General features: G+C 36.2%; 2 protein-coding genes across 4 annotated transcripts; one reads left to right on the top strand and one right to left on the bottom strand.

Annotated features, from left to right (window-relative positions):
• Positions 1-889: 889 nt before the first annotated feature.
• LOC106906158 (ADP-ribosylation factor 4-like) lies at positions 890-7,431 on the bottom strand. Of its 2 annotated transcripts, XR_015763050.1 has the most exons (7): positions 7,227-7,431; positions 4,413-4,493; positions 4,213-4,322; positions 3,495-3,566; positions 2,199-2,324; positions 1,475-2,097; positions 890-1,427 (listed from the first exon to the last, which is right to left on the bottom strand). XR_015763050.1 is itself a non-coding variant. In XM_014971309.2 (6 exons), the coding sequence occupies exons 1-6, from the start codon at positions 7,291-7,293 to the stop codon at positions 2,011-2,013; spliced, it is 543 nt and encodes a 180-aa protein (XP_014826795.1). In that variant the 5' UTR covers positions 7,294-7,431; the 3' UTR covers positions 890-2,010. The 2 variants fall into 2 exon arrangements, 1 of the variants encoding a protein (XP_014826795.1); XM_014971309.2 differs by having other exon boundaries at positions 890-2,097.
• A 1-nt stretch (position 7,432) lies between these two features.
• Positions 7,433-13,279, top strand: LOC106906132 (uncharacterized). 2 transcript variants are annotated; one of them, XM_014971269.2, is made up of 12 exons: positions 7,433-8,256; positions 8,347-8,390; positions 9,241-9,304; positions 9,816-9,944; positions 10,657-10,761; positions 10,863-10,912; positions 10,993-11,118; positions 11,211-11,256; positions 11,377-11,448; positions 11,580-11,733; positions 11,819-11,901; positions 12,689-13,279. In XM_014971269.2, exons 1-12 carry the CDS (start codon positions 8,203-8,205, stop codon positions 12,836-12,838), a joined length of 1,077 nt encoding a protein of 358 aa, XP_014826755.2. In that variant the 5' UTR covers positions 7,433-8,202; the 3' UTR covers positions 12,839-13,279. The 2 variants fall into 2 exon arrangements, with proteins under 2 accessions (XP_014826755.2, XP_087862433.1); XM_088006307.1 differs by having other exon boundaries at positions 7,433-8,390.
• Positions 13,280-15,838: the final 2,559 nt, after the last annotated feature.

The raw sequence follows: 15,838 nt of genomic DNA, 5'->3' as shown, positions 1-15,838 counted from the left end.
CATTTATTAAGATTATCTCCGGACACAGCGTCTCTCAGCATCCAGCAACAGGAGCCGCTTGGTCATGACGGTGTGAAGCCGTAAGCTCCACCTCACCCATCTCTGCTCAGTTCCCCGTAACAGCCGTGTTTGAGTCACAGTTTAAGACACTGCGGAGCCAAGTGTCAATGTTTTATTTTAAGAAGCAACGTATTTGTACTGGAAATAACACGTATTTTTGATTTGACCATCTCCAAAATGCATAACTAGCGTGTGCTAAATACATTTTAGTTGAGAAATTTCAAATCTTCATAAAGTATATGAGAAATGTATCAAGCTGATTAGTCGATCAACTGATCTAAGGCATATGAGATGAGATGAATTAGAATCAGAAATAGTTTCATCCTGTAGAAAAAAAAATCACTTAATTGAAAGTTAGCGCTACCCAGGAGTTAAAATATTAGAAAATACAAATATAAGCACAAGTATTATATAAAGTTTTAAAATAGACATAGCTAATTTAACAATCTTCTTATGAAATAATTTAAATTGACCTGATTCTCTCATAACCAGGACTTTTGAGCAACAGCGTATGTATAGTTATGCCCAATACTATTCAGAACTCTGATGGAATGAAGTTGTGCTTATTCCTCATATGAAATGTGGATAGCAGCGTAAAAGGAGTACAAGTTTTGAAAAAACCAATTCGCCTTTGCTTGCATTTGAAAACAGCATGATAAATATCATTAGACTCAAAGTAATCTGTGTGAAAATCTTTATGAGAAGCGTTTTGCATCTTTTCATGCTCTTCTTGCCGTAACACTAATCTTTAGTTCCCTCTTCAGATTTTTTTTTTCCCCTGTTTTCAAAGGTCTTTCCAGTGGCATGCTTAAAAATTAAAACTCCAAACTTCTTTTTAGGTGCAGATCTGCACAATCATAACAGTGGCTTTATTCAGAGCTTTTTGTTTTAAAAGACACTGACAACAAATATCTCAAAGCTGGAATGTACACTAACTGATAGGTCAGTATGCTGTGTGTTTTATTAAAGAGAAAGAGGAAAGTAATTAATACTTTACAGTGTTTGATACACAGTACAACAAAGTCAAAATTATATGTTGCTGGAAATAATAATAAAAAAATAAAAGGAGAAAATAAAACGAGACTTCACAGTGTCGCAATGTCTCAGGTCCTGTGTCAACACTGAGAAAACACTTCCTTCCTCCTTTGGGCCGAAGCTACTTTCTGTTAAGATGACGGGGGGGGAAACTTTGCTGGTTTTAAAGCAAAAAAACAAAGCATGTGAAAACAAATTCACAAGAAACTGAGATAAGTGAGATCCAGAGTTTATAAGGAAGCTGCAAGACATTAATATATACTCACAGTGGTGTGGTTCTGCTGCAACATGGCATATAATGCAGCACAAAGCGGAGAGTTGCATAACTTCACCTCGCAAAAGCACAAAGACATAAATGCATCACGAGGAGAAGCTTCACCTAATAATGCAACATGAAATGAATAACTGAGGTCTACACCACAGGGGACCAGAAGGCAATCTGGGTTTTTTTGTTGTTTTTTGGCACCAAACTACAAGCAAATTATTCATCAAGCTACAGAACTGCTGGCACAGAAGTAAAACAAAAGACCAAGCATCCAGAAATTAAATAACAGCAGGGGGGGTATGGCAATTAACAGCTTGAGGGAGACCACCAGTCGACCTCTACCGTCAACCCTAAATTTGTAAATGCATTTCTTTCTGTGAAATTTCTAAACATATAATTTGCTCACCATGAAACAGGAAGTGTACATGAATGAATGTGAAAAGGAAAGACCATGCACAAAGAAACTACTGAATATATTTAAAAACAGAGGTTATCATAACTGAGTTAACTGTCCAACAGGCTGGAGGTTTTTTTTTTTTTTTTGTAAACATTGGTGCTAAAACAAACTGGCTCTGGATTGAACGTCTGAGTCTTTTCTCATGCCCCGTGTTGATCAGTCACACTCTGCTGTCCGTCCAGCCGATCCTTCATTAGTTCTTCGACAGCTCTTTGGACAGCCAGTCAAGTCCTTCATACAGCCCGGTGCCCTGGGTGGCGCAGGTGGATTCGATGTGCCACTGTGGAGAGAAAAGGGCATGTGGCTCTCAGAGGGGGGAGGGGGGGTTGACCATCACAACTCAATAAAGTCCACCGATTCAAAGCGAGGGTGATTACTCACTTTTCTGCTGCGAAGTGAATGTAAGCCGAGTCTCTCTGCCAGTTCGCTGACCGTTATGGCATTTGGAAGGTCCTGCTTATTGGCAAATACCAGCAAGACGGCATCTCTCAGCTCATCTTCCTGAAGCTGCAAGAATTACAGATTCCCTGTCAGATACAGCGGCACAGATTCACTTGGCCAAAAGTCAAAAATAGCAAACTATGACCCGGTCCACTCTTGATTTGTGATCACCAGGTGAAATACTGAAAAATATGTATATATATATTTTTTTCCTATTTATACATTCATCAAAACTAAGAACTACGACAAATTTCAGTCTAATGCATGACCTACCGCCATATCTTCTGGTGGAATTTGACTTTAGTGATTTGATGCACAAATAAGGATAAGTTTGTAATTCAACAGTTTTCTGTAAAACTTAACAGGCAGGCTTGTTTTCTCTGATGAAAGACAGATGAGTTGTTAAAAGTCATCAAGAAATTGGTGATGGTTAAAAAAAAAAAAAATCTGACCGACTATCCAATTTACAGAAAGAAAAGGGTCCATAAAGAACATTATGAAATCAGAAACACGACGAGCCGCACGACTGATTGATTACATTCAGTCTTTCCCCAGAAACGCGTCTGAATCCTGTCTTAGGTTTTGCTCATTTCTCTCAATCAAAAAGGCCCAAATCCTTCAGAGGTTTTCTGAACAGAGTCCAGAATTCCTTTAAGCGCCCGACTACTTTGGAGGCCATGCAGCAAAAAAAAACAAAATGTCATTTACCCAAACAGTTTGACACAAATTACATCTACACTTTGATATTCTTTTTCCATCACTATAAGCTTTAAGGTAAAAAAATAAAAAATAAAGTGCCAAAAATAAATAACGCATTGTGAAAAAAGTTTTCACTGGGAAGTAGATTCAAAGCAATGCTGCCACTCAGAACTGGGCCGTTTATGATTTAACCTCATAATAAGATTTAAAAACCTCTTAAAGGCGACTTAGAGAAAGAAAGTGAAACCTTTGATCGTCACTGTTGCTCAAAGATGAGCTGAGTCAGAGCCATGAATACATAAATGCTGCTGGAACGAATGGAGAATTATTACTGTTGCTTTTAATGACCTCATCTCTTAGACATTTATCCTGCTGTGAACTCCCGCAGCTACAAAACCAGCTAAACCTCTTCTGGCAATGATAACATCGAACAAGCCTTTCTTGTAAACTCCAAGGAATTTTTGGACACCCTCAGCTAATGACAAAAAAAAAAAAAATCCAAACATCAGGTTTAATGTCACGTGTTTGATAACGTACCATTTTGGAGAGCTCCTCCGCAGACTCAACAATTCGTTCTCTGTCATTACTGTCCACTACAAAGATAAGACCCTAAGAAATAAAAAAGAGAAGAATTACAATGGAATAGATGTTTAGTATTGCACAATTAATATCATGTTTAGATCTAATACCAAACCAATATTAGCCTTATGTTCAGTTATTTTTCAGGAAAACATCAAGATTTTCCAGCTAAATTTGAAAATATCTCCTCATAACTAACATTTTATTCAGATCAAGCACAGAGAACAATCATCTTTAATACTTCACTGAAACTTTTTTGTGTGACTTCACCACGTTAAACGGCGATTGTTTATCACGTTGCAACTTTTTCATGCAGCAGAAGGAAAAGATTTGCCTTGGAATCACTCGTTGAGTGATAAAGCAATTTCGCCTTATTTGACCTGTCCAAGAACTAGAATGTTCTGCTTTTTGCGTACATTATTTTAATCTAATATCTACGTTTTGCTTTCTGCTACAAACAAAAACTACAAACTGAACATTCTCCAAGTCAACAACAGGAAAGGAAACAAGGAAGCAAAACAACAGAGTAAGAAAGGAGGAAAGAATAAAACATCTCGGGAGTTTAACAGCTGAATCACTGCACTGTCATAAATCCCCTCCTGAAAAAGTTTCACATCACGTTGTAGCTGCATAACGGGGTTTTCTCTGTAACTTCAAACCAGAGTTGGTCTCATACCTGTGTGTTCTGGAAGTAATGCCTCCAGAGAGGTCTGATCTTGTCCTGGCCACCCACATCCCAAACGGTGAAGCTGATATTTTTATATTCTACCGTCTCCACATTGAAACCTTTCACGGAAAAGGGACAGACCAAAAACATAATCATGAAAAACAGAGAAATACTTCAAAAAAGGGATAAGTTTCAAATAAAATCCATACCGATGGTTGGGATAGTGGTCACAATTTCACCAAGCTTCAGTTTGTACAGGATTGTTGTTTTTCCAGCAGCGTCTAGTCCAACTGAGGAAAGTAGAAAGAATATGAGAAATTATTGAAAGAACTCTTCACCTAATCATTACAGTAAAACAAAAGCAGTATTTGACTGTACTTAGTTAGTGCTGATATTTTCTGCCAAGACAGCAACTTTAGTGATTCTTGGGCACAACAGACCACAGGTCAAAACCCTGTATAATAAAGAGCAGATGCAATGGCACTAAAAAGCCCTGATAATTTGTCTGCCTGACAGCTGTTGCTGTAATAATTTTCCACCAAGTCAATTTGCTAAATATAGCAACTGAGCTGGACAAATTTGAAACGTCCCAACTGAAAACTTCACAGGTTTTAGAGATGCTGTGGCTGCGGATGCCCTGAATACCAGATGAAAACAATCCTAGAATGGTCATCAATAAAGAACAATAAAAATGTTCTACTTTTTAAATGTTTACACATCCTGTTCAAAACTGACCAAAACAACGATACAAAGTCTAACTCAAGGTAACTTCTGGATTTTGGTTTCATTTTGATTATTCCTGCTAAATTGTCAAATGATCTTTTCTCACGTGCGGAGTGGCATAAATTCAAACTGTGTCAGTCGTGAAATGAGAAATATATAACGCAAGTTTATAATGTTTTGAAAAAGATCTGTATGCCAGTGGGATATCTAACACACTAGGTCAAATACTTTTATGGGGCAAATTCCTGTAAACACACTTGTTAAAAGAAACCAGATCAAAACCCTTCTCACTACTTGGAAGACACACTTTGGGATCATTCATGTTGATGGCTCAAATAAAAACCGTGAGGTATTTGTCCATTAAAATTGCACTTCATTTCAACATCCTAAACACACTTGTCAAAAAAGAGGAACACCAAGCATCTCAATGTGTGGAAACTAAGAATCCTCAATTTTTTCACACATGGGTTTTACAAGTCGTAAGGTCTATACAAAAGCATCTATAATCACTTTAGAACAGGGGTGTCAAACTCCAGTCCTCAAGGGCCACTATCCTGCTGTTTTTAGATGTGCCACAGCTACAAAACACTGGAATGAAATGGCTTCATTACCTCCTTATTGTGTAGATAAGATCTCCAGAGTCCTGCTAATGACCTAATTATCCTATTCAGGTGTGGTGCAGCAGAGGCACATCTAAAAGTTGCAGGGCAGCGGGCCTCCAGGACTGGAGCTAGACACCTGTGCTTTAGAATAATCCCATGTAGGCTTCACTGATCTATATCCTGTACTTTTTTTTATGCTTGAGTCACTTTAAAATTATTCTAATCCCATGAAACCATTGAAAATGCTCTGTTTAGTGTTCTCACATGAAGGTTTCATAAATCCTAAAATCTGTTCAGTTGTAATATTCCAGTGTAACCAGTCTAAATGTTTAAGATGATGTGGAAAATCAAGCTTCAGTTTGTACAGGATTGTTGTTTTTCCAGCAGCATCTAGTCCAGCTGAGGAAAGTAGAAAGAATATGAGAAATTATTGAAAGAACTCTTCACCTAATCATCAAAGTAAAACAAAAGCAGTATTTGACTGTACTTAGTTAGTGCTGACATTTTCTGCCAAGACAGCAACTTCTGAAGTTAAAGTAATACCGTTTGTGCTAGAGTCATGTTTCTACACATATCTCAAGATTTTATTTTTGGTGAATTCAAACCTCTAACGTTTTCAGTTTTTTTTTTTTTTTTTTTAATAACACTTATAATACATATAATAAAATCCAGTTGTTGGAATTTATCATATAAAATTTTATTATACAAAAATATAAAATAAAATCCAGTTGTTTGATTGTATTATATGTAGATTCCACAAACCATGAATCAATGCTGTTCTGACAGCAAAATTAAGAGGCACTTTCCTGCTTCTTTGGTATCTTAGATTGTCTCTATATATATATTTTTTTTTTAAAAAGCTACTACGTTTTCATCCCCACTAACAAAAACAAAATTTTTTTGTCAAATCTATTTCCTGATCATAAACAACCATAGGTAGTCAATGTGAGGAAACTATAAGAGTTCCTACAAAATTACAGGGATAATTGTCACTTTAGGTTGTACTGTAAACATCTCCTTCCAGCCCATTTCAAGTTTTTTTAAAACACCAATTTCAAATTATGACTCAAAGATGTTTTTCACTCTCCCACCTTTGTTTCCTGTGTAAATAATTATTGTAGACTTTGTAAATCACCTTCCAATTCAAATTTAATGATGGTTTGATATTTTACAAATGCCCATTTCATCATCTGGAAGTCTTCTGGACTTCCATTTAATTAAAAAAAACGTTTAATCCACAAATAAAACCCTTTATAGAAGCATCTCAAACTTCAAGAACAGGGAAGATTTATGTTTAGTCGTTTGCTGCGATCAGTGTATTCTTTTTTTATATTTTCCCATCTCTATGCAGCAGGGTCAAACCGTGGATTGATTTGAACATTACTGCTTGCGTGATAATTTGGAGGATTTTGGAAACCGTGACTTTTTAAAAGTTCGGTGCTTAACTTTTTTATTTACAAATTGCTAGCATTCCATAAAGGAGGCCACATTGAAAGCCTGTTGCGCCAAACATCTTAACGAAAACCGTTTATTTTTTCGGAGCTGGACATTAGATTTATTTCCGGAAACAATGCGCACCCCGTTTTGTATCCCGCTCATCACTCTTACCCTTGAGTAGCAGTTTTAAACTTACTTCATCTCAATTTTCTGTAGTAAGCGATGCTAACTGCCGTTAGCCAAACAAAACTTTTTACTCACCCATCAGAATCCTCATCTGTTTCTTCCCGAACAGCCGACCGAAGATCGACGAGATGGTGAGCCCCATGGCTGCCCGAAGATGTTTGACTATTTAAAACTAGAACTGATATTTAACCACGACAACAGCAACGCGAAATGTATTTAAAACGGGTCCGGCCACGGTTGCGGGAGGGAAGTTACTGTGATTTCACTCCAGACTGCCACGTCCGGTGTAAACGTGGAAGGCACAGCGTCATCAGTCTGAACCAGCTTTATTTGTCCACAGAGCCATCCCGAAAGATTTTACATATTTCTTTAAAGTGTTTTTTAGACAAACCTAGTGTTTTATATCAATTTAATTGGTTGAAGGCGGGAAATACATTTCAATCCAGAAGAAAACGTAAAATAACGTGTACTGTTACGTTTCACCCCCAAACTTTAATTCACTTACGAGACTTGTCACCTCCGTAGACATACCACTAGATGTCACTGTTTCACAGGATTTTCAGCTTTATTCAGCACAAACCAAGCTATATTTGTTTCATTGAAATCTAAACATAAAGTTATAGATTTCTACATATCAACGACCTACTGAGACTTTTATATCTGTTAAAATATACCGTTATGTAATATGTGCAACTGCATAATATAGCAGCAGAAAAACATGCAGAGGCAAACATAATTTTTACTATTTATCTACTATTTTACTCAATTAAATACAATTGCTAAGGCAATTTAAAATAAATATTCCAGTGGACATTATTTATTATCCTTATTGGAAGTAAGGCTGCTCATGTGGGGATTCCCGTCTTAAAGAATGCCGTGATGCCAACAGCTCTTACCTAAACAAACCTCCGTGCAGGTGGAGTCAAAGCAGCAGCATGTGATAAGACAGATACGTTTATAAAGAATGTGCCCTGTGACAGGTTAAAACAGTTTCACAGAGGACTGTAACGAAGACACATTTCATAGCAGCAGATATACTGAATGTGACGATATGAATATGCCAAATTCTACTCAGGATTTCAGTGGATTGCTGGGCAGTAAACAGGTAATTAAGAAAGTATTTTTTGGCATTTGCAGTGTTTCTGAAGGGCACTCTGCTTATGATTTAAAGCTTTTTTTTTATTTTGTTTTTCAGATTGATGTTCTCTCTATATTGTACATAGTGCTGCTCTCTCTCAGGTATTGTGATTATTCGTTATATTTCCTGTAATATTTCAAAATAAAACTGATGTAAGCATGGTTTTGTGTCTGCAGCTCATTAATGCCAATCTATTACGTCTCCAACACATATTTTCCAAACCTGCATAGCAGCATGCTCAGTGAAGGCAAATGCTCTTTCTGTTTTTGGATTTTTGAAGTGCGCTTACATAATGTGGCCGTGTGACTTTCATAACTTGGAATTGTACGTCTCTCATTCCCAGTAGAGTCTGTCAAATTCAATGTTTTGTCTTCTAAGATTACTGTGTTTTACTGAACCAGGGGTTATGCTTTTACATATTAAACAGGTGTGTTAATGTTGTTCATGATTCAGTACAGATCAGGTGACAGAGTCATCAGTTTAGTGTTTTTTGCTTTTATAGTACATTTTTGGCTTCACTGGAATTTAGTTTCACATATGTAAAAGATAATTTGCCTTTGTGTGTTTCTATCTTAGCAGTGTCAACTTATAGCTTCTAATTAAATATGGAATTAATCAAGTGTGGTTGTTTTTTTTTTGTTTTTTTTAAATATATACAGGATATTTTTCAAATCCATGACTTAAAAAATGTTTACCGTACAAATGAGTTTTAGCAGTCATGTTCACACAAATCCAAAAGTATAATATTTTAATTATCATGTTGGCAAATTTTATGAAAGTCATTTGAAAATATGTGTTTCCATTTCAAGTGATGTAATCTTAGTTTTTTTTAATTTAACTTAAAGATTTAAGGGTCTTTTTCCCTTTATGTTTCTTTTTGGAAGCTTAGGGTTTGTTTAAAATTAAAATAAAAGATTTCCTCTAATCTCACTGTTCCTTCAATATTCGCAGTATAACTGGGAGTTTTTCAGTCTTGCTGGTTTCAACAATAAAATGGAGACACCTAAGAGGACAGGTGAGTTCAGGTTCTTATATTTTTTATTTTTGAGATGTTATGTTGTTGCATTTTTTTATTATTTTTTTTACTAAGTCATAGCTGTGAAATGACTTAAAAGAGCATTAATACAACTTGTACCTTTTAACATTTTGTCACCAGACAATCACAAATTTTAAGGTACTGTATTTAGTGGAGTTTTGTGATAAACCATGAAAGGAATGGAGTAACAAAGCAATTTACAAGAAGAGTGCTTCTAGCCCTTTTAAATATAAGCTAAAAAATAAAATAAAAAAGAAAATCATTATCATTTCACTTCAAAGGTATAGACTAATTTATGTTGGTCTATCACAAAAACCTCAATAAAATATCTTGACGTTTGTGGATGAACATGACAAAACTTGTAAAAAAAATTCCACGGGATATGAACGCTTTAGGTGGAGAATGACTCAACAACGTGATGCTGTTGGGGTTTTTCTGACCAGGACAGTTTTACAGGAAGTCCACATGTTTCAAGAGTATTTCTTTACAGGTTCACCTCTTGGTGCAGCTCTCTCTGGCCGACCTGCTGGCTGCTATCGTCCTGATGTGTACCAGTGTCATAAACAAAGTTCACCCGTTCAGTGCCGTCATCTGCCCATACCTCCTCCCACTGTCACTGGTGAGAAACTGCATTTTCAGCAACGCCAATCATTTACAGAGCTGGTTCATGCCTGGGCAGATGTTTTTTTTTTTTTTTTTTTTACAAAAGGAAATCTTAAACTCCTAGGTTAAAAGACAAGAAGAGATACAGTAAAATGGATTAAAGTAACCATTTTAGATTCCAAAAAAATTCTAGTAAAAATGGTATAGCTTAATAATGACTAACGATGTATTTATAATTTCAAAATAGCATGATTTAAAAATATTATTTGTTTACAACATACTAATAAATATGTTATAAGACATGTTCTGTTTATCCTGCTCTCTGACAAACAAAAGTGCTTATAACTGTAGTTTGCTTCACTTCACACTGAGCGTTTGTGGCTTTTGTCATTTATTGCTGAACTTCTAGCTTATCCGGTCTTAACTCAAAGTTTTAAAACAAATGAATGAAGACTCAGCATCTCTTATGCATTTAGTCTACAGACATGGTTTACGTTCGGGTAAAGCGTCACGCAAAGTTACAGTTGTAGAAAGATCGTAGAAAGAGTAAAAATGTCCTGCAAGAACGTAATAAACACAATCCTCATAACAATGTCTGAAACTCCTCTGATCTCCCAGCTGACTTGAAGCGTTAAATACTTGTATGCGTTACTGTACTTTAGATTATTCCTTTTAATAACTTAAATGAGCACATTGCGAATGATTTCTTGTGTAACTGTGTCTTCCAGACATTTTATTTCATTTCATTCATGCTGGCCATCGTTTATGCCTTGAAGTCGAGGAATGCCATGCAGGGCTGGAGGGACAGAGCAGCAGATGAAGAAGATGAACATGTGAGGCAAAATAAGACCTTTATTTTGATTTACATGATTTTACATAATGTTGAAAGATTTAGTCATTTTATGCCTCTTTCTATGTCTGTCTTGGCTTGTAGAGTCAGTGTAGGAGAAAAATCAAAGCGATTCCTTTGTATGTCTTAGTGTGGTGAGTCTTTCAACTTTCCATTGTCATGCCAAAGCTTTCATAAGCAAACAGGGGCTGACTTCACCTCTCCTGTGTCACAGGTTGGCGCCACTTGCCATTTACTTTGTTTATGTGTGCACTCTGTTGATAAAACCTGCCACGTTAATTCCTGCAAGTTCCAGATCGCAGGACGGGCTCAGCGATAACGGTAGCTCGTACTGTAGCAGGTGAGCATGCAGGTCCATAATTTAAACTCACGCTAATTTATTGGAACTTGTTTTGTGTAATTTTGATATCTTATTTTATTTTTTTTTTCCAGCTGTATTTTGTTCTTGCATGTCTGGAAGGACCCTTGTGTTGGAGTGGTGAGTGTCCTGAACATGCTGTTATAAACTTTGTCCCCTGCCATTTCTGCATTGTGTTCATAGGTCATGTACAATTTTTTGCCAACAATGTCCTTAACTTTTTAAAAATATTTTTTTTAGGATAAGATACACGATACTTTCATCAGAGTCTTCCTTGCCATTGTAGTGATAACAGCAATGTTGTCTTGCTCTGTGAGTAATCAGCACTCAGCTTATGTCAACATCATCATTAAAAACTATTTCAAATAGAAATAGTTCCAATAAATATAATGGTGGTTTGAACACCAGCTAAAGACACAGATGTTATTTCCTGTCTTCTTCAGGTTATTTATTGGAAAATCGGGAAGTGGCACGAACAGTACATGCAAGTTGGACTCTTCCCTGTGGACGGAGATGGGCATTTAAGAAGGCAACTCAAAAGAGTGTTTTCTACAGCACGAAATATCGTTATGGTCATATTATTCTGTTGGGCACCAGGTACTTTGATACACGTGCAATTAAAATTAACAATCATCTGTATTTTAGCTTGAAATCTAATATTTCACACTTGATTCTTCTGCAGCACTCCTCCTTCTTCTGATTGCTCCCTTGATGATCCATATGAATGTGAAACAAGACAGTTTATATGGACTGTATTTGATACAGGTTTGTATCGCTAGAGCTTCTGATATAAAATGCCATAATTGTGATATAAAATGCCATAATTGTTTACTGCTTTTTCAGCTACGTTCAGAGTTGTCGCTTGTATGTATTAATTTATATTACTGCAAAAAAGGTGAAAATTAAAAAGGCATGAGGAAGGCCGTGGAAAATTGAACTGAAAGCTGCTAAATGAGAGTTAGCAGAGTTAGAGTTGAAGTTGCTTTTGTAATGACAAACTTATTCAAAAATACAACCGCAATAGAAGCTCTAATTTTGTTTCATAAAGTGAACAGTTATATAGTGATTTATTCAGTGAGGAGGAGAAAGTTGAGAGAAATTGTGACTTAGAGCGGATACCTTGGAGATTTAACAAACCGGCAACCTACAGAGATATTTAACTGCACTTCCTGTCCATGTTGTGACTCAGTTCCTGTTGTATACTCTGAGAGAGTTGTTGCAGATTGTGACTTTTGTACTCAAAGTTTTCACTCAGTTCTTTTTTCTTTTTGCCAGTCATCGGCTACATATCCATTTGAGACATTCCCATTTAAAATGCTAAATGTACAATGGTCTGTTAAACACTGTAGATATAGATTGCGCATTCTCATCCATTAATGTTTCTCAGTTCCCATTTTCGAGTGATAAGCAGTTTAAAAAGCATTTTTTTGCTGTCACAGACCTTTCAGAAATTACTACCTATTTGAAAAATGGGTAGCATTTGTCAAATAGGTCTTAGAATTTAAACTGAGTTTGTTTTTATAACATTGTATATTTTTATTATTATTTTTAGGCTGCCACCGTGTCTCTCCAAGGATTCCTGAACAGCATGGTCTATGCCTGGAGACGACCAAACTTCACAGAAGCTGTTCTTGGGGAAAACACACCTCTGCTGAGATATAAACAAAAGACTCCCTACTTTGAGGAATCTTTTCATTGCTGACAAAAAAAAATGAAGAAGAAGCACTTAGTGATGTTGTTATGCTCTAACATGGAGCACTGATCTGAGAAAATCAAACTGGACACTTTATGACAACTTGGCTATGAAGCCTGAAACGCAAACTCAATTTGTGAACTGAAAATGTAAAAAACCCAAAAAAGACTGTATTTTTAATGAAGGAAAAGCTTATTCATATGTTAATGAAACCACTGTGTGAATTTTGTCATCCTTTGATTGAAGTCATATTTATATCATTATAATTTAGGCTTAAATGTGTTGAGGATATATGGTATTCTCTTTATCAGTATATACAGATGTATAGATGTTTGAAGTTAAAAAAAAATGTCTGTTATTGTCTTTAAAGTGTTTTGTAACTGGCATGTCTGTCATTTTGTATTTATTCATTTGATCATTAAAAGGTTTCTATGACCAATCATTCGGTGACTTGTGAGTTTTCAGCCTTCTTGTTAAAAGAGAATCCACGTGAATCCTGTGATGTGTGTGTTCTTTGTAGCCAAAGTCATTTCATTTCACAAACACGTGCTACGGCAGTAAGTTCAATGTTTGGATTCTTTAAGTGCTGGAGTACTCAGGAATGCTGAGTTGTGACAGAATTGAAGGAGAACACTGTATCTGCACTGTCACAATCGTGTGTAACCACAGCTGTTAACGTATCTCATAAAAGGAGCTGTGGATGTTTAAGCAGCTAGGGTCACACATGGGACATACAAACACACACACGCACATGTTGGGTGTACTGTACACTCACTGACCATGTTTGCATGTTTTTTAAGGTGATGGTGTTCCTTTGACAGTATTTTTTAAAGGAATTGCTCATGCTCAATTCCAGCGTTTTCCAAACCTTTTTCTTTCTTTTTTTTTTTTTTTGTGCCATAGCGTGTCCATCTTCTGATGGCTACCTCAGTCACATTACTCCAACGACCTCCACACTCACCAGATATCAATCTAGAAGGGAGAAACAGGAGATTTGCATCATGGACATACAGCTGACAAAACTACAACTGCTTGATGCTCTCATGTCAACATGGATCAACATCTTTAAAGAATGATTTTTGGCATCTTGTTGAACGTGTTGCAATGAATTAAGAAACTCTAGAGCAAAATGAACTCCACCCTAGAACTGGCAAAGTACCGTAGCTGCTAAAAAAATATAGACACAGTCAAATATTAGAAATAGATATATGGGTGAAACATGACTGTTAGGTCAATTGCTCATTAGTATTGACCATGACAAACATACCTTTACCAATGATTCTCTTTTTGCCACTATCAAAGTTAATAAGAGGTAAACTTTCCTGACTTGTAGCTGATGGGTGTGTTCACCTGCTGAGGTAAATGCAGGTTTTATGGCCATCAATCATTTACAAAATTGTTCACCAGCTACACTGAAATTAAACCATGTTTTAAGCCGGTGATCACAAAAGGTTGTGGCTTTACTTCTCTCCTCTACATTGTAAACGCTCTTTGTGAGCATTTTTTGCCTAAAATAACACAACTTAGTAGTTTGAATAGATCTGATATAAAGATTTATGAAGATTAAAACTTTTATTAGTGTCAGCCAAACTCACATTTAAATTTAAGACTGGCTTCTTATTTATGTCAAAGACATTATTTGCTTGGAGTCAAAAGAGTAACAAAATCTTCTTTACATGATCAGCTGAAACTCCTGAAAAATACTTCAACTAGTGTATGTTTACTGACAGTATCTTCAAAGATATCCCTCCGTGGTATGAGAAGTTACCGAGGGCAACGGCAAAATCCCAATTTTCTTTTGTTTTTCAGACTGAATAAACACCATAAGCAGTTCTTGAACAGTAAATTCGCTGAGAAAAGGTTGATCTATTCTTCAAGTACAAAGCTTACCTTATCTCAGAATCAAATTGTTGAGTCATTTTCCTGCTGTAAAAGAGGTCATTCAGTTGCAGTGGGTGTACCTGTTGACCTAGTTTCCCTTTCAACTGTGCTGTCTATTATATAACGCTCCACTGATTCAATGCCTATTCATGGACACTTGAATACAAACAAAGAGATCCAAAGCGTCCGATACACCATCTTCTTACTGCTGATAACTCTATGGAGTGTTTTTTTTAATTTACATTTTCATTTATAATAAAATTAATGTTGGTAAACAACCTCAACACACTAGTGATTCTTGGGCACAACAGGCCAAAGGTCAAAACCCTGTATAATAAAGAGCAGACGCAATGGCACTAAAAAGCCCTGATAATTTGTCTGCCTGACAGCTGTTGCTGTAATAATTTTCCACCAAGTCAATTTGCTAAATATAGCAACTGAGCTGGACAAATTTGAAACGTCCCAACTGAAAACTTCACAGGTTTTAGAGATGCTGTGGCTGCGGATGCCCTGAATACCAGATGAAAACAATCCTAGAATGGTCATCAATAAAGAACAATAAAAATGTTCTACTTTTTAAATGTTTACACATCCTGTTCAAAACTGACCAAAACAACAATACAAAGTCTAACTCAAGGTAACTTCTGGATTTTGGTTTCATTTTGATTATTCCTGCTAAATTGTTAAATGATCTTTTCTCACGTGCGGAGTGGCACGAATTCAAACTGTGTCAGTCGTGAAATGAGAAATATATAACGCAAGTTTATAATGTTTTGAAAAAGATCTGTATGCCAGTGGGATATCTAACACACTAGGTCAAATACTTTTATGGGGCAAATTCCTGTAAACACACTTGTTAAAAGAAACCAGATCAAAACCCTTCTCACGACTTGGAAGACACACTTTGGGATCATTCATGTTGATGGCTCAAATAAAAACCGTGAGGTATTTGTCCATTAAAATTGCACTTCATTTCAACATCCTAAACACACTTGTCAAAAAAGAGGAACACCAAGCATCTCAATGTGTGGAAACTAAGAATCCTCAATTTTTTCACACATGGGTTTTACAAGTCGTAAGGTCTATACAAAAGCATCTATAATCACTTTAGAACAGGGGTGTCAAACT

Source organism: Poecilia mexicana, unplaced genomic scaffold (genome assembly GCF_051168715.1).
Source record: "Poecilia mexicana isolate PSO_F unplaced genomic scaffold, ASM5116871v1 scaffold_6, whole genome shotgun sequence".
In the NCBI taxonomy this organism is placed as follows: domain Eukaryota; kingdom Metazoa; phylum Chordata; class Actinopteri; order Cyprinodontiformes; family Poeciliidae; genus Poecilia; species Poecilia mexicana.
Note: the sequence above shows the minus strand (reverse complement) of the source record. Positions and strands in the feature narration are given on the sequence as shown.